Genomic DNA, 25,310 nt, shown 5'->3' on the forward strand with positions numbered 1-25,310 from the left:
TTCTACTTATATCTTGCTTCACTTTGTTAAATACTTCACTTTTGAACTCGTCTATGAGGCTCCAGAGATAACGCTTTATGTCTGTTGGTGCTGTGTCTGATATTGCATGTTTTCTGTCCTCATTCTCCTTTGCATTTACCTTTCCTAGATCAATGTTCTCAGGATTGGGGACCAAGGACCCTTTCTTGTTGCCTCCTCTTCTCGTATTTTTTGTTCCTTCCATACAATAGCTTATTTGGAGGCCCAGTTTCTTTCTTTGTGGGTTAGCTGGCTAGGTGTTCCCGCCCACTCCAGTGTACTAGGGAGACACAGACAGGGGCAGTGTTTGTTAGGCCTGCCCTTCCAGGTCAACCTACAGCAGGCTTCACTGCTATTGTGCACTGCCAGGCACAGGGACCTGGTTTGGGCTAGCCTACTGGGTCTTAGTCCGGGCCGTCATCCAGGTCAGGTTCTCCCAACCAATCCCTCTTGAGAGGGCAATATGCAACTGAAGTCACTGCAGTGTCCTATTCCGTCTAGTCTGCCTGGTCTCAGAATGTCCTCTCTTGGAGCCTTCTTATCTATGGAGGGGTCACCGTTCCTCTCACTCACTACAGGTCGATGCAGGGCTCCCTGCCAGTTCTGCTCTCAGTTTGGTTCGCTGATTCCTGCTCTCAGTTCTTTCGCGTCTCTATCCCTATTGTGCTGATTCAGATGCAGCAGCGGGGGGAGGAAATTCCAGCTGCGGTTTCCAGAGGCGCGGGTTCCAGCTTAGGCACTGAGACTTCAGCTGTTCCAATCATAGCACCGGGATTGCTTTTCTGATTGTTTTCTCTCAGCTTAGTTCGTTTCTGGGTTGGCAGGGTATATCTCCCCCTGCTTAGGACTCCCCACACTGGCACCATTCCTGGATTCTAAGCTGGCTATCTCAGAGAGCCACTGTAGCTGCTGTTATCTATCTGCCATGTTCTTCTAAAATCCAAAAACTATTCTTTACCAAAGTGGTTGGTACCTTTCCCATGAACAAGGACACTCCTTCATGTCACCACAGTACAGTGATCAATGTTAAGAAATTAATATTGATATAATACTATTATCTGTAGCCTATGTTCTAGTTTTCTTAGTTGTCTCAATAATTACCTTTATGACCATTTTTTTCTCTTCCAGAATCATGCTTTGTATTTAATATTCATACCTCTTTCATCTGTGTTTCAATTTTATGGTGAGGCAAATAAACACTCTAATTCCACATTCTCCCCTTTCCTATATTGATTTTCACACATTGGTTCTCTGAACTGTCTCTTCTCACCCCAAGTTTCTAATCAAGACCCAATCAAGCCAGGAGAGTATATCTGATACTCATTTCAACTTCAATATTTTTTCATTTTTAAAAATTTAAAAAATTTAAAGAGAATAAAAAGCAAAATAGAAAAAAGGGTAGAAATAATGCAGAATGTCAAAAACATAAACAGTAAGAAATCACTAGTTGATAAATTATATACTATCATCTTAGAAACAGTTCTTCAAGTTATAAAATTAAAGCATACAAAGTGGACATTCAAATAGTGACAGTACAAAAAGTTCTGTTCAATGATCCAACAAAAAGTAATATGGTTTGTCGATGTCCGCTCCCGGCCGGCAGGAAGGACACACGACAAAGTCTGGTAGTGGACAACCTTTTCTTTTTATTTTCCTTCTCCGTACAGCCTGCCCTGGGTTCTCCCAGCTGAAGCCTCCTCTGGTCCGCTCCCCGCGGCTCCTTTTGTGCTTCAGTCTGCCCCAAAGCCTCTACTGGTCCGCTCTCCGCGGCTCCTTTTGGGCTTTTACTTCCGGGCTTCTATCTGGCTTCTACTTCCGCCCAGGGGTGGCACCGGTATATGTACGGGTACAGTGTCCAATCATGTTAAAGTAAGCAAGGCAAGCTGATTGGCTAACATCATCAGTTGCCAGGCAGACTATATTGTTGAGCGGGTTGTTTACGCGGTAAGCAGGAAACTAACATATTCGATGGGAGGGGTAATCTACCTCAGGCCTCACTCTTTACTACAGGCCTCACGTCCGCCAAGTGAGGCGACCGGGCTCGGGGCTGTGGCTCCCAACAATGGTTATCTTATATGCTTAAAGAATACATGCAACTTAATTATTTTTTTAAAGAGACAATAAAATGCTTTTTTATTCAATGGTATAACTGGATAAATAGGTTTGTTTACAGTCATTCTTGTGAAATACTCAACTTAGTTATTTACCTTTTCTCTTTAATTATCTGCCTGCTGCTCAAATTTCCCCAGTGAATCTATAACTCATCAGTACTGAAAGCCTTTGCATTTTCCTGGATGCACTAGAGACATGTGTTAATTACCTATTAGCAGCCAATCTTTAGCCATTATCTCTGTTTATTTAACATGCATTCACAGACATTTAGCAGAATTGAACACTTGAGCATTTGCAAGGGAGAGTATTAGTTGCAACTAGAGTATTTCTTTTTTTATTCTTCCTTTTTGCTCCCAAAGATAAATCAGTTTATGAAATTAAATTGAATCAAAGGCCAGTTCATCAATAAACAAAATATACCATAATATGTCAAAGTAAACGTTTTTCTCATTCCTGGAAAGAAGATGTTAAGAATTTTCAACTTACATAGGTATTGTATTTTTAAATTTTCTTACAGGTAAAAGTGGTGGTATTTGATAAGACTGGAACCATTACCCATGGAACCCCAGTAGTGAGTCAAGTAAAGGTTCTAGTGGAAAGTAACAGGATATCACGCAATAAATTCCTGGCAATTGTGGGAACTGCTGAAAGTAACAGTGAACATCCTCTAGGAGCAGCTGTAACCAAATACTGCAAGCAGGTACAATTTTGCCTTTTATATTAAAAGTAGCCATCTCGTGTAAGAATTATGCAGAACAAATCCAGACTGGCATTTTACTATAATTTGTGTATCTTGTTGATATGAAGGCAAATAGACTTGTATGTTCTCATTTAATTATATGTATCTTAGTTTCTTCACACAGACGAATAGAAGAGTGAACACAGAAATTAACTACAATCCAGCTGTATGAATAACCTCTGATGACATGGAAAATTAGGGCTGGGGACGTAACTCAGTGGTAGAGCACTTGCCTAGAACACAAGGCCCTAGGTTTCCCAGCTCTGGAAAGAAAAACAATACATTTATGATAGGAAAATTTATGATAGGAAGGAAAATTAAGATAGTTTGAAGAATTACATAACAAGAAATGAAAACCACATTCCCTGTCCTCTTCCATAGTTCCTCTCTTCAAAAATTAGCAATTTTGTACCTATCAGTCTGTTTTAATGACAACTTTTTTGGTACATTACTCATATAACTATGAAGTTCAACTTTTAAAAGTTATGACAGTAATTTCTGGTATATTCACAAAGGTGTACATCTTTTTTTCACTGTTTGATTTTTAAGATATAGGATTTTCCTATATGGCCTAGGCTAGCCCTGTACTCCTGGGCTCAAACAATGGTTCTTCCTCAACCTCCTGAATAGCTGGGACTACTGGTGCCATGCCACCACATTCGGCTTATTATCCATTTTATTCATTCATTCATTCATTCATTCATTCATTCAGTGGTACTAGGAATTGAACCCAGGGATTTCACACTGAGCTATGTCCTCAGGCCTTTTTAAATTTTGAGATAGACTTTTGCTAAAACTCTTGGACTATTGCCTAGGCTGGGGTTGAACTTGTGATTCTCCTGCCTCACCCTCCCAGAAGAGTTCTGGGATTATATGAGTTCACCACCATTCCTGACTCATTAATAATTTTAAATACACCATGATGTATGTATATCATTTAAAACTTTTACATTAGAGAGGTCTTGTTTTGGTCATTTCTTTTTTGGTGTTGAGAGAAGTCAACCAGGTCCTTTGCACTGGACTATATCCCTAGCAATTTTAATTTTTTAAAAAAAATTCAAGACAGGCTCTCCCTAAGTTGCTAAGTTACCCTGACTGGCATGAAACTTGTGATTCTTCTGCCTTAATCTCCCAGAGTGTTGGGATTATAGACACATACCACCATGCCCAACTTCTAGATTTTTATTGTAGTGAAAATGCCCATGGTTGATGTTAAGAAATGCTCCACATTAACAGCCCAAGGGAAGTGCTGAACTAATGTTTTAAAAAATTCAATTTCAGTATAACATAAAGTTACAACTGTATACAAGTGTTTCTTATTGTCTCAGGCTCAGAAAATATAACTCTGTTTGTCCTTTAAACTCTTGAGGTTATAGAGGGTTGGACCCATTTAGATGTGTTTCTCTATTGTCATCAAACCTATTTTATTTTGGAAATGTGGATTTATAAGTATAAGGCAAAAGCATGGACTAGAATGAATACCTGAGTAAGGAAAGAATACCTTGTGCCTGTGAGAATGCTATCTACATATGATGCTCCAGGCTGGGTTTCCACTGATAATCTCCTAGCCTAGCCTTAGGATGTGGACCTCAATGCACATTTAGAAGCTGCTGTTTTCAGTGGATCAGTTCCCTGATTTTACTCTACCCTTTTCTGTTTTTTGTGGACCTCAATGCACATTTAGAAGCTGCTGTTTTCAGTGGATCAGTTCCCTGATTTTACTCTACCCTTTTCTGTTTTTTGTCTTATTAAATGAATTTCCCAAAGTATAGATTTGCCCCTTTGTTTGTTTGTTTGTTTTCTTTTGTGGTACCAGGGATCAAACTCATGACCTTGCACTTGCGAGGCGGGCGGTTATGCCACTGAACTAAATCTCATGCTCTGCCTAATTGTTTCTAATGGCTATATTATATTGTTCTGTGATTGGTTTTCTTGGAACTTACAATGCACACTGAACATCTTTGTTTCTATATTAAGTACGTATCTGTGACTGCTATAAAGTAAGCTCATGATTAAATTTTGGTAAATAGTACTAACATATGATGAATATTATGAGCACTCATAATGGAAATTATACTGCTTATATATGACCCAAAATTTGTGAGTGCTTATTTCTCCACATTTCTACCAATTTTAATGTGAAAAATATTTTCTTGTTGATGGTTTGCTTTGTATTTCTTTCATAACAAGCAACGTTTAGGAATTTTTTTTTATCGATACTGGAAATCCAGCTCACAACCGCATGCTTGCAAGGCAGGCGCTTATGCTGCTGAGCTAAATCCCCAACCCAATTTAGAAATTTTTTAAAAATTTAGGAATTTTTATGTGTTTTTTGGCCATTTGAATTTGTTTTTCCCTAACCTGTTGTCTATAGCCTTTTCCAATTATTTTACTTTTTTATTGTTGAGACAAAATACCTGACACCCATAGTTAAAAGAGGAAATATTTATTGTAGCTCACAGTTTGTAGGTTTGTAGAAGTTTTAGTTCATAGTTGGCTGACTCTAAGGCAGAGGAGAAACAGTTCATGGCAGACAGGAAGCAGAAAGCATTAAACAACACACTTAATTCCAGCCTCACACATTCTAGATGCAGCTACCTCTGACAAGCCCCACCCTATGACCACATGAGGTTTTGAGGGACATCTAGACACAATCCTTTGGCTGAGTGTGTTGGTGCATGCCTGCAATGTCAGCATTCTGGAGGCTGAGGCAGGAGGATCATCATGAGTTCAAGGCCAGCCTGCACTATATAGCAAGATTCTTATCTAAGCAAAGCAAAACAAAACAAAGCAAAACAATCCTTAACACACATTTTTCCATAAGATTGACTTTTTCACATTGATTAATGTAAATTATTGGTTAATTATCTCAGACTAGTTTTACAATTAAAATGTGGCAGTTGGTACCTTGGTGTTGTCATTTATTTATTCCTTCCTTTTTACCTATTAAGTATAACTGACTTGGCTTATCTATGCCCAAATCAAACAGAGAAGATGAAAATATAAAATGAGCCTGGAAAGTGTTTGGTCCCTAGAATTCTTTACCTTACTAAGGATTAAATATCAGAATAGAGAGCACTCTAATAACTAAAAGCCTTGTTTTTATGTTACTCTTGCCCTACATGGAATAGGAAACTTCACTTGATTATGAATTAACAATTTAACCTGTAATTTATTACTGTAAGGACATCGAATGTCACTAAGCCTTTTTTTTTTTTTTTTTTTTGCCTTTTTTGAGACAAGGTCTCCCTATGCAGTTCAGGCTGGGCTTGAGCTCACTTTGTAGCCCAGGCTGGTCTTGAATTTGCAATGATCCTCCTGCCTCAGTCTCACTGGGATTACAGGTGTGTGTTACCACACCCAGCTCAGTAAGCCTTTTATGGCTTCTATAAATTTGAGAAAGTAAGATTAAAACTAAGGATTTAGAAACTTACCTGTAATGTTGAATGTTATACTCAATGCTCTGTTTCTTTATCTTCATCAAAATTCACTGTCAAGTTGACAGCTTTATTCAAAATATTTAGAATTTATGTAGAATAATCTTTAAACTTTCAGATGGATGACTGTGGATTATTAGAACAGCAGGATAAATTCTTATTTCTTTTTATTAGGAGCTGGATACTGAAACCTTGGGTACCTGCATAGATTTCCAGGTTGTGCCAGGATGTGGTATTAGCTGTAAAGTTACCAATATTGAAGGCTTGCTACATAAAAATAACTGGAATATAGAGGAAAATAACATTAAAAATGCATCCCTGATTCAAATTGATGCAAGTAATGAACCATCATCAACTTTGTCTTCCATGTTTATTGATGCCCAACTCTCAAGTAAGCTAATTTTCTTTTTAATGGTAATTGTGGGGCAGTTATGAACCTATGGCTAAGTTTATAATCCTGAAATGTAATATAAAAAACAAAGCTCAGCATCAGGATTTTACTCTCTGAAGTCATTTTTTTTTTTACCATGGGCTTTCTCATTCTTTCACAGAAGTTACTCACATTTCCTAACTGTGCTCATTGATATTAGTATAGGGTGATGAGGTCCAGCCTTAACTGATCGATGATCCTTCTTTTATTTGTCAGTAGAAGAACTCTATGCCTTGTATCTTTCACGAGATCCTGTGAGCTTCCCTTTTGTTTTCCCTTTAAATTTCCTTATATCGCATATGGAAAATTATGGTTCTCAGACAGGTGTTCTTTCCATGTTTTGTCTGTAATTTTTATTCCTTTCTTATGTGAATAAGTATCACTCATCTTGCCTAACACATCCCTTCATCTTTCCTGTAAATAGCACCCTCTCTTAATTCCTCGGGGACTTTTCTTTCTCTGTTTTGTCCCCCTATGTCTTTGTTTTTTTAATCTCTCTGTAGTAGCTCCTTTTCCTAAACATGTAAATATTTCTTTCATCAAAATCACTATTCCCTTCTTTTTGCTCTGTATCTGAGCTTCAAGAGAAAGTAGTATATGCTTTTTTAAACTCATTTGCTCACTGCTGAGTCATGCTTCAATTCATTGCAATCTAGCTTCTGCCCCATTTATATCACTGAAACTATTCTTTCTTTTTTTTCAGAACAGAACAATTTAAGCAACATAGTGTTTCACCACAAGATAACCTGACATAACAGTAGTTACCATAGTGTCTCTTTCCTTGAACTATTTGAGTATACCTTCACATACGATAACATCAAACATAGTAAGACAGTATAAAACCATTCAAGAGGATGAAAGTATTACAGAGGTCACCTTTGTCTGCCAAGCTCAGTGCCCTCTCCACTGGTTACTTTTCAGGTTTTGTCCTACATGACCTCACCAAGGCATTTTAGGATGATGATTTATTTCTTCCCTCCTAAAACTCTTTACTCTCTTGATCCCATGACCTTGATTTCTCTATATTCTCCCCTCATTTCCTAATTTTCCTTTGATTCCTCTTTTCTCTAACATTGGATGTTCCTAGTGATTTGTTTTCTGTCTTTTTTCTCACTTTACATGCTTTCTTTCTGTATAGTCTAATCCATGCTCATCATACTTTCTAACACATAAGAAAGAGGTAAAAGACAAGGTCAGAAAGGTAACATAGGGCTGAATCATGTGAGGACATTGAAAAGACTATGAATTTTACCCTAAGATGAGAAGCTAATTTAGGGTTAAAAGATTAGTGCATAGAAGGGATGACATCTGATTTAATATTCTAATAGTAGTATAGTACTCTGGCTTCTCTGGTAAAAATAAACTATGGAGTAAGTTTATTTACTCCATAGAGTAAATGGAGTAAGAATAAAAATAAAAAGAAGGGTAAGAATAAAAATGGAGTTATTAGACTGTTGCCATACTCCAAGTGAAGCATAATAGTGATTTGAAACAGTGTGGTAACAGGAGAGGTAGTAAAAAGTAGTCAGATTATAGATACATTTTAAAGAGAGAGTTAAAAGATTTTCTCTTAGGTTGTACATATAGACAAGAGAGATACAAGAGTCTAAACTATGATAGAGTTTGTGCCTTGAACAATTAGAGAAGTGTACAGTTACCAGTTAAATAAGATGAAGAATACCACAGGTTGAGGAGGGGGCCAGAATTAGAGACCAGATTGGGAGTTTAGTGGATTTTTTGAGATATAGTCTCACTGTGTAGTTCAGTCTAGTCTTGAACTCACTATGCAGCTCCTGAATTCCGGGATTACAGGCACATGCCACCATGCCTGACAGGAGTTCAGTTTTATATGTCTTAAGTGTGAATATTGTTAACTATCTAAGTCATATAAATGAAATTATCGAATAGGCAGTTTGCTACAGGCATCTGGAGATTTAGCAAACACAGTGAGTTGAATATACAGATTTTGGAATTGTTTGCCTGTAGAACCACGGTGTCCAAAACAGTAGCTATAGTTGCATGAAATTATTTAAATTAATTAAAATGTAAATTTTAGTACTTCAGTCATATTAGTTTCATTTCAGTGCTCAATATCCATAACTGTTAATGGCTATTGTATTAAACAGCAGATTTCCATCATTGTAGAAAGTTCTCCTGGATAGTTGTGATATGGATGGTATTTAAAGCCATGAAAATGGATTAGGCCACCAAGGTATGTGGGTAGAGGGGATAAGGACCAATGACTGAATCCCCAAATCACTTCAAATTGTGAGGTCAGGGAGATGAGGATGAAGTATCAAAGATAGAAGAGAAATAACAAGTGAGGAGGTAGCTCAGAAGAGTGTGGATTCCCACAAGTTAAGCGTAGGAGGTATTTCCAGAAGAGAGTGAACAACTGTGTTAAATACTGTTATGCTTTATATCTAAGTGTCCCCCCAAAGTTTCATGCACTCATATGTGGGTCTTTTAGAAGGTGACTGAATCATGGGGATGTGATCATTATTAGTAAGAGTAGACTGCTGATGAGTTTATACCTAAGAGTGATGTTGGGAGGTGGAGCCTGGTTGAAGGAGGCAGGTCACTGGAGCTGTAGCCTGGATGGGTATATCTCCTCTACTTTCCCCACACTGTTCTGTGAGCTGCTTCTTTGCCAAACTGTTCTGCATTGGAGTCTGCTGACTATGGACTGAAATTATAAAGTGAGAACTAAATTTTTCCTTAATTTGTGGGTATCCAGTATTGTGCCTCAGCAGTAAAGAAAATAGCTAAGAAAGTTTGGCACCCTACAAGTGGGGTTGTTGCTGTGACTATATCTGAGAGAGCAGTTCATGAAGCTGTGAGAATGAAACCAAAAGTACAGTGGAGACCCAGGAATTTGAAAAAACCAGAAATACGGATCATCTGAGGAAACCTGAAAGAAGTGACCAAATCCAGCCTGAGAGAGAAGCCATGATAGTTAAAACCATGACATGGTAATTTTATATCCCAAACCTTTGGAGTTAACATCTCATGGCCATAATTTGCCCCAGGTAGTGGATATGGAGCTGTAGGATTTAATGTTTGCTCTGGTGTGTTTTGGTCTTGGTCTCATTGGATTCTTTCCCTCTGTTTCTCAAATGTTTATCCTATACCATGGTGTATTAGAGTATTTAACCTCTTTTTGTTATATACAGGGCTCATGGCTAAGAGTTTATTGTAAGTCTTAGAGGAGATGTTTTACTTAGACTTTTCAGCCATGCTGCAACTGTTAGGATTTGGTAACAAAGATGGACTAAATGTATGTTGCATAAAGGGATGTACATAAATCTTTTGGGGGTCAGGAGTAGAATGTAATGGTTTATGTATAGATATTGCCCCAAAGATCGCATGAGGCTTTTACGGGACTTCTAGATATAAGCCATAATGTCTAATAAGAAACAGAATCATCATCTGATATGTGAATAGGGGAGAAGTTGTAGATTTGAAAGGAGAGGTGAAGATGTGAAATACCATCTTAAAAAATAGAGAAAGAGTGGCCAAGGGAAATATAGTTGAATTGCCAGACAATTCTAGGGCTCACTTAAAGTTAGTAGTCACAGCTTTAAAATGAGACAGAATTATAGTTGCATTTTTATGTACAACACATTCAGCTGCAATAAATATTTTGAATTTAATTGAATTGCTATAGAAGATCAAAGGGAAAGGGTCACTAAGAAAGTAACATTTTAACCAGTTGCTAAAGAGTATGATAGATTTTGCTATTGAGAGAGGAGGGGTAAATACATTTCAAGTGAAGGCAGCAATGTATACAAATGCCCAGAGGTATGGAAAAGCAGAGTATATTACTAGAAACTTTGAAAATCAGTGTTGTAGGTGGTGTTCTAAAAATTCACTGAGGTGACTGCAGGGTTAGACAAAAATAACTTGCCTCATTAAAGTTGTTGTGAAGTATTTCATACTTACTTTCAGATGCTGTTAATACTCAGCAGTACAAAGTCCTCATTGGTAACCGGGAATGGATGGTTAGAAATGGTCTCATCATTAATAATGACATAGATGATTTCATGACTGAACATGAAAGAAAAGGACGGACTGCTGTATTGGTGGCAGTTGATGGTAAGGTTTCCCATAAATATGCTATAATTCTGTTATGATGTCAGTTGATGTTTTATGTGTATTTTTAAGATACTTAAGAATCGTGAGGATTGTTCAAAAGCAGCTTGAATACAAAATGAAAATGATAAGAACATGTGATTGTTACTGATTAAAGTGTCTTGCTGGCTGTAGTGATGCTATCACTCAAGGAGGCTGGGGCAGGGGTATTGAAAGTTCGAGCCTAGCCTGAGCAATTTAGGAACTTATTGAGATCATGTCTCAAAATATAAAATTTTTAAAAAAGGGATTGAAGATGTAGCTCAGTGTAAATGCCTTGGATTCAATCCTAGTATTACATACACAAAAAGAAATCCATAGGTTGAGGCTCTGGGTTCAACCGTTAACACACACACACACACACACACACACACACACACACGGCTTAAAAATTCTTTTGTGTTTGCTTACCTTTATTTTTTTCCATAGCCCATTTTACATAAAATTTAATCATATATTTTAAAACCTAGAAATAATAGTAAAATAATGGCAAAGTAAAATAACATCATTCTGACACAATCATCAGTTTTACTTTCATGTATTCTATCCCTGATTTTATTGATATATACATAATTGTATTAGTAAATGCATATGTAATACTTAGCGGTATACTTTATTACATGTAAACTTTACTTCAATAAAGCTAAATAAAAATTTAAAAACCCTTGTATGAATCCTATTTTATTACAATTCATTTTGCATAATATTTTTCATCTTTGTTACCTAATACCTACCTACCTATTTATTTATTTATGCCTGCAAGCATGCAGTACTGGGGATGGACCCATGGCATTGTGCATGCTAGGCAAGCATTCTAATGTTGAACTATATCCCCAGTCCTTTACTTTTATTTTAATACTGTATAACTTAGTGAACTTACACACTATACTCATTTCCCTTGTTATAGATTTGGGGTGCTCCTTTCATTTCACTATTATAAATAATAGTGTAGTAAAGATCTTGTGGTTGTAAAAAAAATCTTGAGGTTATAAATGCTTTTATTTTCTAAATCATTTTTAAAATTTCTAGCTGTAAGGTTAATTATTCAACATGTGTAATTCTTGTTAAGTATGAAAGCAGTATCTTCTGATGTTTTTACATCCAGGAAAAAGCAGAAAATATGACTGTACTTTTGTTTTTAAAATATAACAAGATTGGTTCTTTGTAGTAATTATTTCCCTATATAAAATAAAATAAGTTTTTTGTAGTAATTTTTTCTATATAAAACGGCAGTTTTATCCCCACTCACCCCCTACTTTAAAAAGAAACTTATTAGTTTCAGTTTCATCTGCCTTTAAATTTACTAAAAAAATTTGCAATTATTAGCAAATACCTGCTTAAGGAATATTGTGTTTTAGTAGTCAGTACATTTTTTTTCATTTTTCTATTACTACATTCATTAGTTACTTCTCTGAAATTCTCATAACCAAATATGGAAATTTGTTACAGGGTTTGTGGTATAAAGTCTGTGTGAGCTTATAGATGTTTTGAGTTAAGCCATACCCTAAGCTACTTAACAAAGTTCATTTCTTTCTGAAATTTCACATTAAAATATTATTCTACCTTCATCATATTGCAAACTTTTTTCCTTTCTAATGCTGCTATGTTAGATGAGCTGTGTGGCCTGGTAGCCATTGCTGATACAGTGAAGCCTGAAGCAGAATTGGCTGTTCATATTCTGAAATCTATGGGCTTAGAAGTAGTTCTAATGACTGGAGACAACAGTAAAACAGCTAGATCTATTGCTTCTCAGGTAATTGGTCTATTTCATTGTTGGGGTGGAGGCAAGTAGTAACTTCTGATTCTTCCTGTATGGATTATTTCTTGTATTCAGATGTCAAGAAAATCATATTGCCTATTATTTTCCTTATCACCAAGTAGCTATATCTGGTTCCTTACAGAAGAATTGACATACTATGTTGGATGGACTCTGGGCTTTTTGTGTTACTGGTATAAGTAAAAAATGTATTTGTTTAGCTCATGGGATACTTGAGTGACAGTGTACCCCAGTTTCTGTTGATTTGGAATTTTTTGTACTGGGGATCGAACTCAAGACCTTGCCCTTGCCAGGCAAGTGCTTATGCTACTGAGCTAAATGCCTAGCCCCATCTGTTAATATTTTCTGAGAAACATTGCTCATATTCTTCATCGGTGTTGCTAGCTCAGACTATCATGATCTCCCACCTGAAATAGGTAATAGTGCCTACAGAATTCCCTGCTCTGTCCTGAATGCCACAAATGGAACTGTTTTCCTAATGCACCACTTGGTGCATTTTTCTATTTGAGGACCACATTTATTTTTTGATCTTTTCTACTTTGGAATGCTTTCTCCCTAAATCTAGTAAATAAGAGGGAATACATGAATATTTTTATATAAAATACAGAATATTGTAAAGAATTTATCATACTTTTTCATACTCCTGTCTAGTTCTTACCGCTACCCCATTTTTATGTGTACATGTGCTCATATATAAATGTGTAGTTTTGGTAATTTTAACATAAATTGGGTCATTTTGTGAAGATTATTCAGTAGTTTGCTTTTTCAAAATTTATTTCTTTGAGCTCTGTTCATGTTGTACATAAAAGGTTATTTCATTCTTTGTACACTGCTGAATGGAATTTCATATTATGAATATATCATAATTTATTTAACCATTCACATAATGATGCACATGTAGGAGATTATGAAAATTTTGTTGTTGCAAACAGGCAGTAATAAACACCTTTGACATCTTTGGATATATATGTCTGTCCAAAATATACCTAGAAGTAGAATTAATGGATCATATGATATGCAGACTTTGATAAATGCCCTCTAAAAAGACAGTACCAATTTATACACTATGTACCAGTGTATAGGAAAGCTCATTTCTCTACATTATGACTGGATGATATCAATCTTTTAAAATATAGACATCTGGGGTGTAAAAATGTGATGGCTCATTACTGTTCAGTTATGGTTCAGGTATTCATCCAATAAATTGAGTTTATTTTCCTCACATAGGTTGGTATTACTAAGGTGTTTGCTGAAGTTCTGCCTTCCCACAAAGTTGCTAAGGTAAAGCAACTTCAAGAGGAGGGGAGGCAGGTAGCCATGGTAGGAGATGGCATCAATGATTCCCCAGCTCTGGCAATGGCAAATGTAGGAATTGCCATCGGCACAGGCACAGATGTAGCCATTGAAGCAGCTGATGTGGTTTTGATAAGGGTAAGTCATGTGGTCTGAACTCTGAGGACTGTGAGACTGTATAACATAGTCAGTGATAGTGTCATAAAGTATATTGAGCACAATGATTCGGTCCTAACTTCCAAGTTCTTAGCAAATAAGACCTGGAAAATTGGGAGGGGGGAGTATGGGAATTCTTATTAATTACCTACTCTCTCAATCCAGTAATATAAATGAGAATTATACGTTTATAATGTGAAGAATAAAATTTAGAATTATACTTGTAATAAAATTACATTCAACAAATACTTGTTGAATTTATCATAATATGATTTTATCATTATACCAGCACACAGCCCTAAAAGTGTTTTCAGAACCATAGGAAGAATATATGAAAAATATCTTCCAAGGCTGATTCAAAGTTTTAGCGATAGCCATAAGGTACATATCATCTTTGATATGCACAGTATCAAATATAAAATCTATTACAGAATTAAGAGTCTTTCACTAATATCACCAATATTTGTTTTCTCAGAATGATCTTCTGGATGTAGTAGCAAGTATTGACTTATCAAGAAAGACAGTCAAGAGGATTTGGATAAATTTTGTCTTTGCTCTAATTTATAATCTTGTTGGAATTCCTATAGCTGCTGGTAGGTGACTCAAAACTATTATTCCTTTTCCCACTGAAGTCATTAGAGACTTATCATACTGAAAGTTTAATTTTGTTAATTTGTGTGTGTGTGTGTGTGTGTGTGTGTGTGTGTGTTGCTGGGGATTGGACTGAGACAAATTCTCAACTCTTTATTTATTTACTTTTTGGAAACAGAGTCTTGCTAAGCGACCCAGACTGGTCTAGGTCTTTGGGCCTCCTGTCTCAGCCTTCCAAGTAATTGGGATAGCAAGCATGTGCCACCATTCTATTAGTCTTTGTATATAGGTTGCTGGTGTTGTGAGACATAATATTAAAACCAGTAATTTTCATTTTCAGTAATGTTCATGATAGCCTAAGAATATGTGATTATGACAGGTTTCTTTTTCCTCATGCATCAGCATTGGAAAAAATGATAGAGTGAAAAATCTCTGTACCTTTCTTCTAAGCTTCACCACTTGATATTTTGTTATTACTTTGTATTTTTCTCTATGTACTCCTATACATATATATTTATTTTTACTGATGAGAACCAATTTACCTTTAATCTTAGTACCCGAACATAACCATTCCTAGTGTCTTATGTTTTTCCTTTCAGTCTTTTTTTTACTCTTCATTAATTTGGTCTTATTACATATTTGTGACTATCAGAGAGAATTTTCTGCTCTTAATACTTTGTTATAGTCAACAGGTGTACTTTTGGGTTGAGAGAGAGAGACAGACAGACAGACATTGATTTAAAGAGATAAGAGCAAAAAATAATATTCTAGATTTATTTAATATACACCTGAGAATCTCCTAAATTCAGAGATTTGGTATGAGTTAGTAATTACAGGAGAAATAGCACTTTCTGCTTCTGCTTCTGCTTCTTTTCTTTTCTTTTTTTGTCTTTTTGAGACATGATCTGGCTATGCAATTCAGGTGGGTCTTGGGCTCACTTTATAGCCTAGGTTGGTCTTGAACTTGGAACGATTCTCCTGCCTTGGACTCCTGAGTGCTGGGATTACTGGAGCCCCTGCGCACTTCTTCTTATTATCTCTGGTTTTAGAACTTAACAAAAAACATGAAATGACATTAAAACAATTACAGAGCTCTTTATCACGTACGTACAAATACTGAGAGGACGAAGGGCAAAAGCACAATTTAATGCAGTAAGATTAATTCAGGGAGTAAATGACTTAAAAAATTAGACAAGTAATACATGACACATGTAGAAAAAGTAAAAAAAAATCTCAGATAAGCAAATGAAAACTAAAAGTACAATAAGTATATTTTATCTTCATCATATGAATAAATATTAAAATGTCTGTCAAAGCCAAATGTGGATTAGTTTGTACAACATTAACTTCCATAAGTTTATGAACTGGTGTAGCCACTTTGGAGATCAGCTGAGGGAATATCTACCTAAAGCTTAACATATGTCATGTTATTATGACCCAGAAGTTTCACACTCAGAATATACCCTAGGGAAAGTCTCAAACATGGGTGCAGGAGATATGTTTAAGGATGTTCACAACAATATTATATTTGAAAATTTGGCAACAGCGTAAATTTCCACCATCAAGCAGATTAAAGTGCTGAATATCAAAGAAACAAATTGTTAGAAGCATCTTGATAAACCATCTAGTGTTATCCACTCTAACTAATCTAATTTCTTTTTCAGGAGTTTTTATGCCCATTGGTTTGGTTTTGCAACCCTGGATGGGATCAGCAGCAATGGCTGCTTCATCTGTTTCTGTGGTACTTTCTTCTCTCTTCCTCAAACTGTAAGTAAGACAATTTGCTCATGTTGGTCTTTTATTGTCCATATTCAGTCTCTACAGGTTTTATTCTTATACTGATCAATTATAACCTCAAACCATTCCTATTAATAATTATTGTAAGATAAAAATAATAATGACTAGTTATGTAATTGTCACTTCATATAGTTTATAAATAATAACCACGAGCACTGATTTGGGTAAAATTTAATCAGTGGCTCTGAGAAATAGGTCTCTGATCATGTGACTCCATACAATTCTTTTCAAACTACTTTCCTAGCAGTGACCAGCTTTATATATTATATGTGAAACACATCTTTTATTTGTGTATGTGATAAGCATATAGTTATTTGGTTATTTTAAACTGATGTCCTTTCATATATGTCCAGTTATAGGAAACCAAGTTATGAGAATACCGAACTGCATGCCCAGAGCCAGATAGGAGAGAAGAGTCCTTCAGAAATCAGTGTTCATGTTGGAATAGATGACACCTCAAGAAATTCTCCTAAACTGGGTTTGCTGGATCGGATCGTGAATTACAGCAGAGCCTCCATAAACTCACTACTTTCTGATAAGCGTTCCCTAAATAGTGTTGTTACTAGTGAACCTGACAAGCACTCACTCCTAGTGGGAGATTTCAGGGAAGATGATGACACCACATTGTAAAAGGCCGCAGACAATGCTGCTAGTTGAAATTGTTATGCACTGATATGCATTCATGCCTTTACCTTAGCTTTTCAAATATCGTGGAAGGATTTTGTGTTGATTTCATTCTCTTAATTGAGTTTCCTTTGTCTAATGTCAAAAATATCTTTTTCAGGTCATGAGCTCAGAACCTAGTTTTATTGAAAATGAATTTTTAACATTTTTTGTTTTTATTTGTGGTAGGTAAGATAGGTAGCCAGGTTTACATTAAACCCTACAATTAGAGATTGCTGATTTGCTGCTAAGGTGATATATTTTTTTATTTGACAAAAAAAAAAAAAAACAAGAAGAGGATAATTAAAATTTTGAATTTTTGAGAGCATGACTTTGAGGACATTTTTCAGTCTGTAACCCTGCCCCCTGGGAAGCAATGCCTTTCAAAGCACTATATAAAGTACCTGGTTTAGAAACTGTTTGAAAACAGATGTGCCTTATTTATTGTAGTGTTTCTTTCCCCGCTTCTCCTTGCATCCTTATTCATATAGTTACTTTCTTAGTTGTTCCAAGATATCTTTTGTTATCTTCTTTAAGTAAACCAAGTTGATTTTTCATTGATAAAAATAAGAACTTTTCCAATGCCTTCCATAGCCTTCTCCACCTCTCGTCTTTCCATTGTTGTAAAAATATACTTAATTTCTCCTTCAGCCTATCTGGCTGTATGCTAACTTTGAATATACCCTTGCTGTAAGCTGTTCTTAGTGTGATCTATCAGTCTCTGTCCAGAAACTTAACATTTTGAACCTCTTCCACTCATGATTTTGAGATTTACACTATTGTATTAAACATATTCAAGTCATATAAAATTACCTGGATTCAATAAATTCATCTTTTGGGGTACAGTACAGTCATGTGGCTAGTTTATGTAATTTAATAGATTTAAATTATCTTTTAGAGTTTCAGATAACCTGTCAAAATGACTTTAATACAAAGCCAGATATGGTGGTACACACCTGTAATCTCAGCACTTAGAAAGATGAGGCAGAAGGACCGCCATGAATTTGAGGCCTCCATAGTGAATTCAAGGCTTGCCTCAACTATCTAGTGAGATCCCGTCTCAAAAAACCAAATATAAAGAAAGAAAGAACAAAGCTGCTTTTACCAAAAATTACAGTGAACTATAATACAAAAATTAGAATTGTCCTAGGCTATGATACCTTTTACCCAAATATACACTTTTGTTTAAAACATTTACACTTGTTTGTTTAGTATGGTTGGCAAATTTAGGAAATTCTTCCCATCGTCACATGGATTTAGAAATTCCTTGGTGAGTGCCTGAGAAATAAACTGGTCAGAGACCTGGCTCTTATATGACTATTTAAGTTTACTTATTAATTGCAAGGTGTATTTCACGTAGCGAATGTGAAAATGAAGATTCCTAACATTTTATTCCAATTGCCATACCTTTAACTGGTAGCACAAACATCTAACACATGGGAAATGTGCTCAGTAAATGTTAGGTCTTTTCTTCTTTTTGAGTTCTGTACTAAATATAAAAAATCATTTTTTAGAAAGCAGAGTCTAAAATCAGGTAAGGATAGGGAAAAAGTTCTTTATCTTCTACCCCTTTTCTCTTTTATCCTTATATGCATGGATGTTCACACACATATACTGAGTTTAAATCTTTTTTGTCTTTTTGAGACAGGGTTTCACTGTGCAGTTCTTGCTGGCTTTGAATCTACAGTGATCCTCCTGCCTCAGTCTCCCAAGTGCTGGAATTACTGGTGTGTACTACCACACTTGGCAAGAATTTAAAATATTCTATGCTGTACTCAGATTTAGAAAAGAACCATTTACTTTCTCTGCTTTCTTAAAGAGAGAACTGAAACTTCTTTGAGGTTACTTTTTTTGTTTAACTTTTGATGAAGGTGCTATTAATTTTTAAAGGCAAATAAATCCATTTAAATGATATATGAATGAGATTGTGTGTTTAGGCTTTTTAAAGACTGTGCTATATTCCATCCTCCATGCTTACAGTTGGAATTTTAATAATCATTTATTTCAATTCCAGTGGCCCATCATAACATGACCCATTTATTCTAGAAGAAACAACTAATATGACAAAAAGTATAATAGATTTTTCTAACTCTGGAGCCAAATTGAAAACAAGAAACACCCTTTCATTTTCATTGTTTATCTTGTACTCTCTTTTTCTCTTGTCCCCCCACCAACCTCTCTCTCTCTCTCTCTCTCTCTCTCTCTCTCTCTCTCTCTCTCTCTCTCTCTCAGTTGAACACCACCAGTTACTACTCTTATTATCCTCTTATTATATGTGTGTGTTTGAGTCACCCCCTTGGTCCTACATGCATGCTGTGGCACAGTGGGAACAGTAGCTTATGATCTGGGAGTACTCAAAGATACAATTTCATTTCTTACTATGAGAACAGAAAACATGCTGTTTAGAAAGAGTCCTGCTTTAAATAACTATATACACATTTGAATTCTCTACCACAAGACTTACAATTTTGAATTCTCATAAGCTTCAGAGAGAAGCTGCATTCATTGGAGAGAGAGAGATGATTTACAGAGAGGATCAAAAATATTGCTTTTAGTTAGTAACTAGTTCTAAGTAGTTATTAGAGAATAAATTTTGTAATTGTGTATGTCTGTGTTTGTTCACAGAGCCTACCAAAACTGTATACATACTTCAACAAAAAAAAAACTGTAAATATTTGAACACTAAATTTATTGAGACATCATGAGAGTAATGCAAGTTACCTTTAGTCTCTAAAATTAAAAGAGATGCACAAAATGATGGCAGTTAGCTTCCAGACCTTTATTAGTATGGCCAACTGTGCTGGGTAACCTCAGTCTTTGAGATTGCTGTACATGGATTTTCAATTTCTTCTCTAAAGGCCGACAGTATAGTGAGTTTTCTGTGATACATGAACTTCTCTAGGGTGCCCCATATGAGGTAATGCCATCTGTTTTAAAAATCATTGTACTATTTTTCATTTTCTGAAGTATGTATATACATTTTCTGGTAGACTTTGTATATACTCACAAATATGTACACACGTATATGTACATCCATATTATATTGAAGGAAAGTAGATTTATATTTGAATAAGTTCTTTATGTATATTTTCTTTATCACTTTTCTATATCCACTCAAAAACTGTAAGCAGTCTGAAAAGAACAAGAACTTTTTGATATCCAGTGCTGGTGCAGACTCAGTTATGGGGGCACCATTCTTTACATATCCAAAGATTCCTTTTGAATTTCAAAGATTTAGAGTAGCAATCTAAAGGATGATTGTCATTTGTGAAAGGAGAAATGTTAGTTTTCTTAGTTTAGTATGAACATTTTAGAATGTTAAATTTGATGCCTTGTGATCAAGTAATGTCACATTTTTTAATTTTAAAAAAATATTCTTTATTCAGATATACATAGTATTTAAAATAGCACTGTAGACAGGAGGTCTCCAGAAATTTAAGCATGCATATATTTTCCATATACAGCTTAAAATAACAAATGTATGTTTGTGAATTTTTTTCCATTACATGTGGATCCTGCTTTAAAATGATTTTTCAATATATTTATTTTACTCTGTTTTGTTATTTTCTTTAAATGAGGCATTTTGTTACTGGTTACCTGAAAAATAATAAAGATATTCCCTGTGTTATTCCCTTTGAGTTTTTTATTTTACTGTCTATATATTAAAAATATTACTTTACCAAATATAGGACATAAGATTCATGCCAAATTATTACTTATTTTTACCCTAACTTTCTGAAATCCCTCAATCTAGTAGGACTAACCAGATAAAGCACAAAACATTAATTTAATCAAAACAGTTTCTTTAATGGCACTGATAATAAATGCATTTGTAGCCAAAACCAAATGCCTCAACCTTGTTCTTAGATAAACGAATGTTTAGCCAACCATTGTTAAACATGATTGTTTGGTACCCAAAACAGCAGTAAACAGTGTTGTGCAATATTTATCTACTGTAGTCAAGATAATTAGTAGTTTGTTTTTCCATAAGCATGTAATTGATCATATTTCTGCCAAGGATGTGCCTTCATCTTTATAATTATACTGTTGTAAAAGACTTTTTGTCAGCGTGTCTTTTGTTAAATAGTCCAACCCTCTCTACAAAAGTTCCAAACTACTTTTCCTGTCTTTTAAATTTTTTTCAACTGTTAATATATAATGTTGCAGGATTGGAGGCAGCACTACACATTGAGTAATCATGGGAGTGATTAATCTATTTTTTTCAGGTTCTATTCAACCTGCCATATTATTTAATGAGAATGAGAAACAAAGAAAGGAATGTAATTGCTATCCTTTCCTATCTACTCTCTGATACAGTTTTCAAAGAGTGTGTACTCCAAATGAGCTACACAGAGAAAATAATTTTTGTTGCTTTGGGGAAACCCTAAACAATGTATTTGAAGACCCTAGCTAAGATACATTCTTATACTAAGCACTTCTTTGAGTTAAAGAAAGAGGTTTAAACTTAGTTGTGAGTATAAACTAATTTTTGTTTCCCCCCAGATCCATGGGATTATTAAGAGAGGTGAGATAGGACTGGAAATGAGAATAGGAGAGTAAAATTCCTGAGGTATCTACACAGCTGGCTAGCCTCCCTTTATTGTTGGTATCATGACTAATCTCAGAGAAGTGTGCCAGTGAGAATTTCAGACCTTCCACATCAACAGAACAAAACATCCTCAAAAGACTAACATCTGGAATATGTAAATAACTCAAAAAGACCCCCTCAGCATAACCTGGGGCATCACAGCAAATTTTTGAAAGGCACATTATGGTGGATGCATAATTCCCACATTTATTGTTTTAGAAGCATTTCTGTTGGTGAATTATTAATTTTAATTAATGCATACTTAGGAAAATAAATATCAAATTCTAGTGAGCATTTAAAATAAACATCATTTTCAACAATTGTTTATCTGCTTACAAGAGCTAAAAAAATGACAGCAGAAATTCCTATGTGAACTACAATAAAAATACAAGCAAACTCTACCACAGGAATAATCTTTACTTCAATTATCACACATAAGACAGTTGTGACAACAACATGTTCCCTACACAGGTTTTACTCATACTGACAGTATATGTGCTTGCTTTCCAGTTGTCACCTCTCTTGTCATCTTCTTTTGTCAGGAGCTTCCTATTATACAATGTGCACTTAGGAAAATGAAATATCAAATATATACTGAGTGTTTAGAATATAAATTTTCTACATTGTGTTTATTTTTTAAATTTTATTTTAAAGAGAACACAAAATGAAACAATAAAAGCCAATCAAACAAAAAATGAGATCAGTACAGGACTTCAAAACAAGGTAATAGGAAATCAACATTGGCTGTCATAACGCCTCATGTTAATTTCAAAATAGCTGCCTATACCATCAAAAAAATCAAACAAAGCAGCAGAATAAAACAAATCAAAACAAAGCAATGACAGTGATACCGGACTTCAAGATAGTAGGAAATCAACAATGGGAACCATAATATATCTTAATATCTTCAGAATAGCTGCCCATGCCATCAGACATAATGGAATCTAACAAAACAAAACAGAATAAAATCAAACCAAACCAAACAATGAAAACAATACAGGACTTCAAGGTAAAAGGAAATTAACAATGGCTATCACCTTCCCTTTTTAGACATTTTCTCCCCTTTCACCTTCACAATATCTATTATACATTTCAGACGTCATTAACTCCTTCAGTTTTTATAGTAGGGTGACAATATGATGTTCATCCATGTGAGTCCAAACTATTTCACTCATAAGCATGATCTCAAGTTGTATCCATTTACCTACAAGAGCCTTAAGGTTATCTTTCTTTATAGCTGAGTAGCTTTCCATTGTATAAAAATACAGTATCTTTTCTATCCATTCCATGGTTGATGGACAAGCTACCCCTGCTTGCTTCTGCATTCATGGCAAATGGAGCATTGTGTTGTCTCCTCTGACTTTCAGTCCATAAATTTTCTTTTAAGTCAAATGTGTTTCTTGTATTCAGCATATTGATAAATTCTGTCTCCCAATCTGTTCTGCCTGTTTTTTTTATTGGTGAATTGAGGCCATTCTACATTAATGGTTACAATTGATGTGCACTGGCTCTTCTCTACCATGCTAACCTCATGCCATTGTTCCCCCGCTTTTCCCTTCCATTCACTTGCCTGCCATGCTCAGTGAACCCCCTCTGCTACTGTTTCTGTAACCATGGTCATCTTTATCTCTCTCTAGAATATCCTTCAGCATTCTGTAGGATTGGTTTGGTGGTTATGCATTCCTTTAGTTGTTCTTTATCATGAAAGTATCTTCTCCATTAATTTTGAAAGATCATTTTATAGGGTCCATCAGTCTGGGTTGGAAGTTGTTTTCTTTCAGGATTTGAAACACTTCACCCAAGCTCTCTTTGACTTGATGGTGTGTGTTGAGAAGTCTGCTGTGATTCTGATGGATTTTCCTTTATAGATGATCTGTTTCTTTTTTCTAACAGCTTTTAATATTCTGTCCTTGTGCTGTGTTTCTGGGATGTTGATTATTATATGTCTGAGTGTAGATTTGTTTTGGTTATGGCTATTGGAGTTCTATAAGCCTTACTTATCTATATGTCAGGTCCTTTTCTCATACTTGGGAAGTTTTCTGATACTATTTCTGTAGTCTTTTTATGTCATTCATGTTGACCCCTGCTTTTTTGCTGATACCAGTCAACCTTAAATTATTTTTCCTTGTGTCATTTGTAGCTGTTGAATTGTTATTTCCTGGTTACTTGTTATTTTTAATCGATCTTTCCTTTCACAATTATTGGCTGCAATCCTATCTTCAGGGTCTGAAAGTCTATCTTTCACGTGGTTTTTCCAGCTTTCAATGGAGTTTTTTTAATTTTCTGTATATCTCTTTAAATCTGTTTCATACATTATGGTTCTTTTCTGTATTGTTCATTCAATGTTTCCATCATTTTCTCATGCTCCTCTTTTTTAATCTGTGTCTTTAAATGTGCTCAGCAATTCTTGCGCTGTTTGTCATTTGTCCTTTTACCTGAGATATTATTCTGATGTGATTACTTTTACAGCCTCACAAAATTGTTTCTTTTCTTTGATTGCTATCCTTTCATAAATCTCAGGTGTCCAAATTTCAATTTCTTCTGTTTCCGTGTCTCCTAGACTCAGTCTGTGGGCTGGAGGTCTGAGATTACCTTTTGCTCCTTTGTCTTGACATTTTCCTGGGTTCCTCCAGCCAAACCAGTTGTGGAGTCCTGGATGCTTCCTGCATTGGCTGTCCATTAACAGTATAGGGTAATGGTTCATGCACCTGGTTTTCTCCTATCCTAGGTTTCCAGGGAGGTAGTGTGGTGTAGGGATGGATTCTCCAGACATACACAGCTACACTAAGGCTACCCTGATAGTGGCAGGTGTGTGAGAACTTCACTGGCTGGTTCTCCTCACTGGCACTGGCTACTGGTCCCTGATGGTGTCTGGTGGGCTCATGGGGGCATCTACGTTCAGTTTTTTTCTTCTACTTTTTACAGTTCTATGATGATGTCTGTGTTGCATCAGAAAGATGTGCTGGGTATGGACTTGATCTTGGCCTCTGGATGTGGAGGATGAAACTGGTCTTCTGTCAGTGGAGTTCTCCAGAGTCCAACTGCTGTCTCCTTGCTGCTGCTTCAGACACTTCCATGTTACTGGACTCACTGATTGCTTCACCTTCCAGAGGTGTGTGTGTGTGTGTGTGTGTGTGTGTGTGTGTGTGTGTGCGCGCGCACGCGCATCTGTGTGCTGGGCTGTTTTCCTGGATCTTGGGATTCCTGTTGGTCATATAATCTTCCAAGCAGCCCACCCTCTTGTGATGTAATGGAAGCGTGCCAAGTGTGGAATCACTCTCTTCTAGCTGGCCCACCCTCTGGGATATAATGAAGGGGATCAGAGTGTGGACTCACTCTTCTCCAGCCAACCTGCCCTCCAGGATGTAATGGAAGGGAGAAGACTACAGACTCACTCTCCTGCAATCAGCCTGCCCTCTGGGATATGAGGGAGGCACACATAGCACAGACTCATTTTCCTCCAGCTGACTTGCCCTCTGGGGTCCATCGTGTTTGTTTAATATAAATAAATAACAAACATAAATTCTCTTGTGAACTACAACGGAAACACAAAACTCAAAAATAATCCTCACTTCAAT

At 35.8% G+C, this 25,310-nt stretch overlaps 1 protein-coding gene across 4 annotated transcripts in view; it reads left to right on the forward strand.

Annotated features, from left to right (window-relative positions):
- Positions 1-21,201, forward strand: part of Atp7a (ATPase copper transporting alpha) — a 244,070-nt gene extending 222,869 nt beyond the window's left edge. For all 4 annotated transcript variants that reach the window (XM_063246120.1, XM_063246119.1, XM_023565589.2 and 1 more), the window contains 8 exons: positions 2,648-2,830; positions 6,481-6,697; positions 10,685-10,831; positions 12,478-12,620; positions 13,872-14,075; positions 14,569-14,686; positions 16,349-16,451; positions 16,835-21,201. In XM_063246120.1, coding sequence (XP_063102190.1) covers positions 2,648-2,830; positions 6,481-6,697; positions 10,685-10,831; positions 12,478-12,620; positions 13,872-14,075; positions 14,569-14,686; positions 16,349-16,451; positions 16,835-17,111 — 1,392 coding nt within the window. In that variant the 3' untranslated portion in view covers positions 17,112-21,201. The remainder of the gene's footprint in view (positions 1-2,647; positions 2,831-6,480; positions 6,698-10,684; positions 10,832-12,477; positions 12,621-13,871; positions 14,076-14,568; positions 14,687-16,348; positions 16,452-16,834) is intronic.
- The last annotated feature ends 4,109 nt before the right edge of the window (positions 21,202-25,310 follow it).

This window comes from Cavia porcellus, unplaced genomic scaffold (genome assembly GCF_034190915.1).
Source record: "Cavia porcellus strain 051 isolate PalLab524CR breed Dunkin Hartley unplaced genomic scaffold, mCavPor4.1 scaffold_3, whole genome shotgun sequence".
Taxonomy (NCBI): domain Eukaryota; kingdom Metazoa; phylum Chordata; class Mammalia; order Rodentia; family Caviidae; genus Cavia; species Cavia porcellus.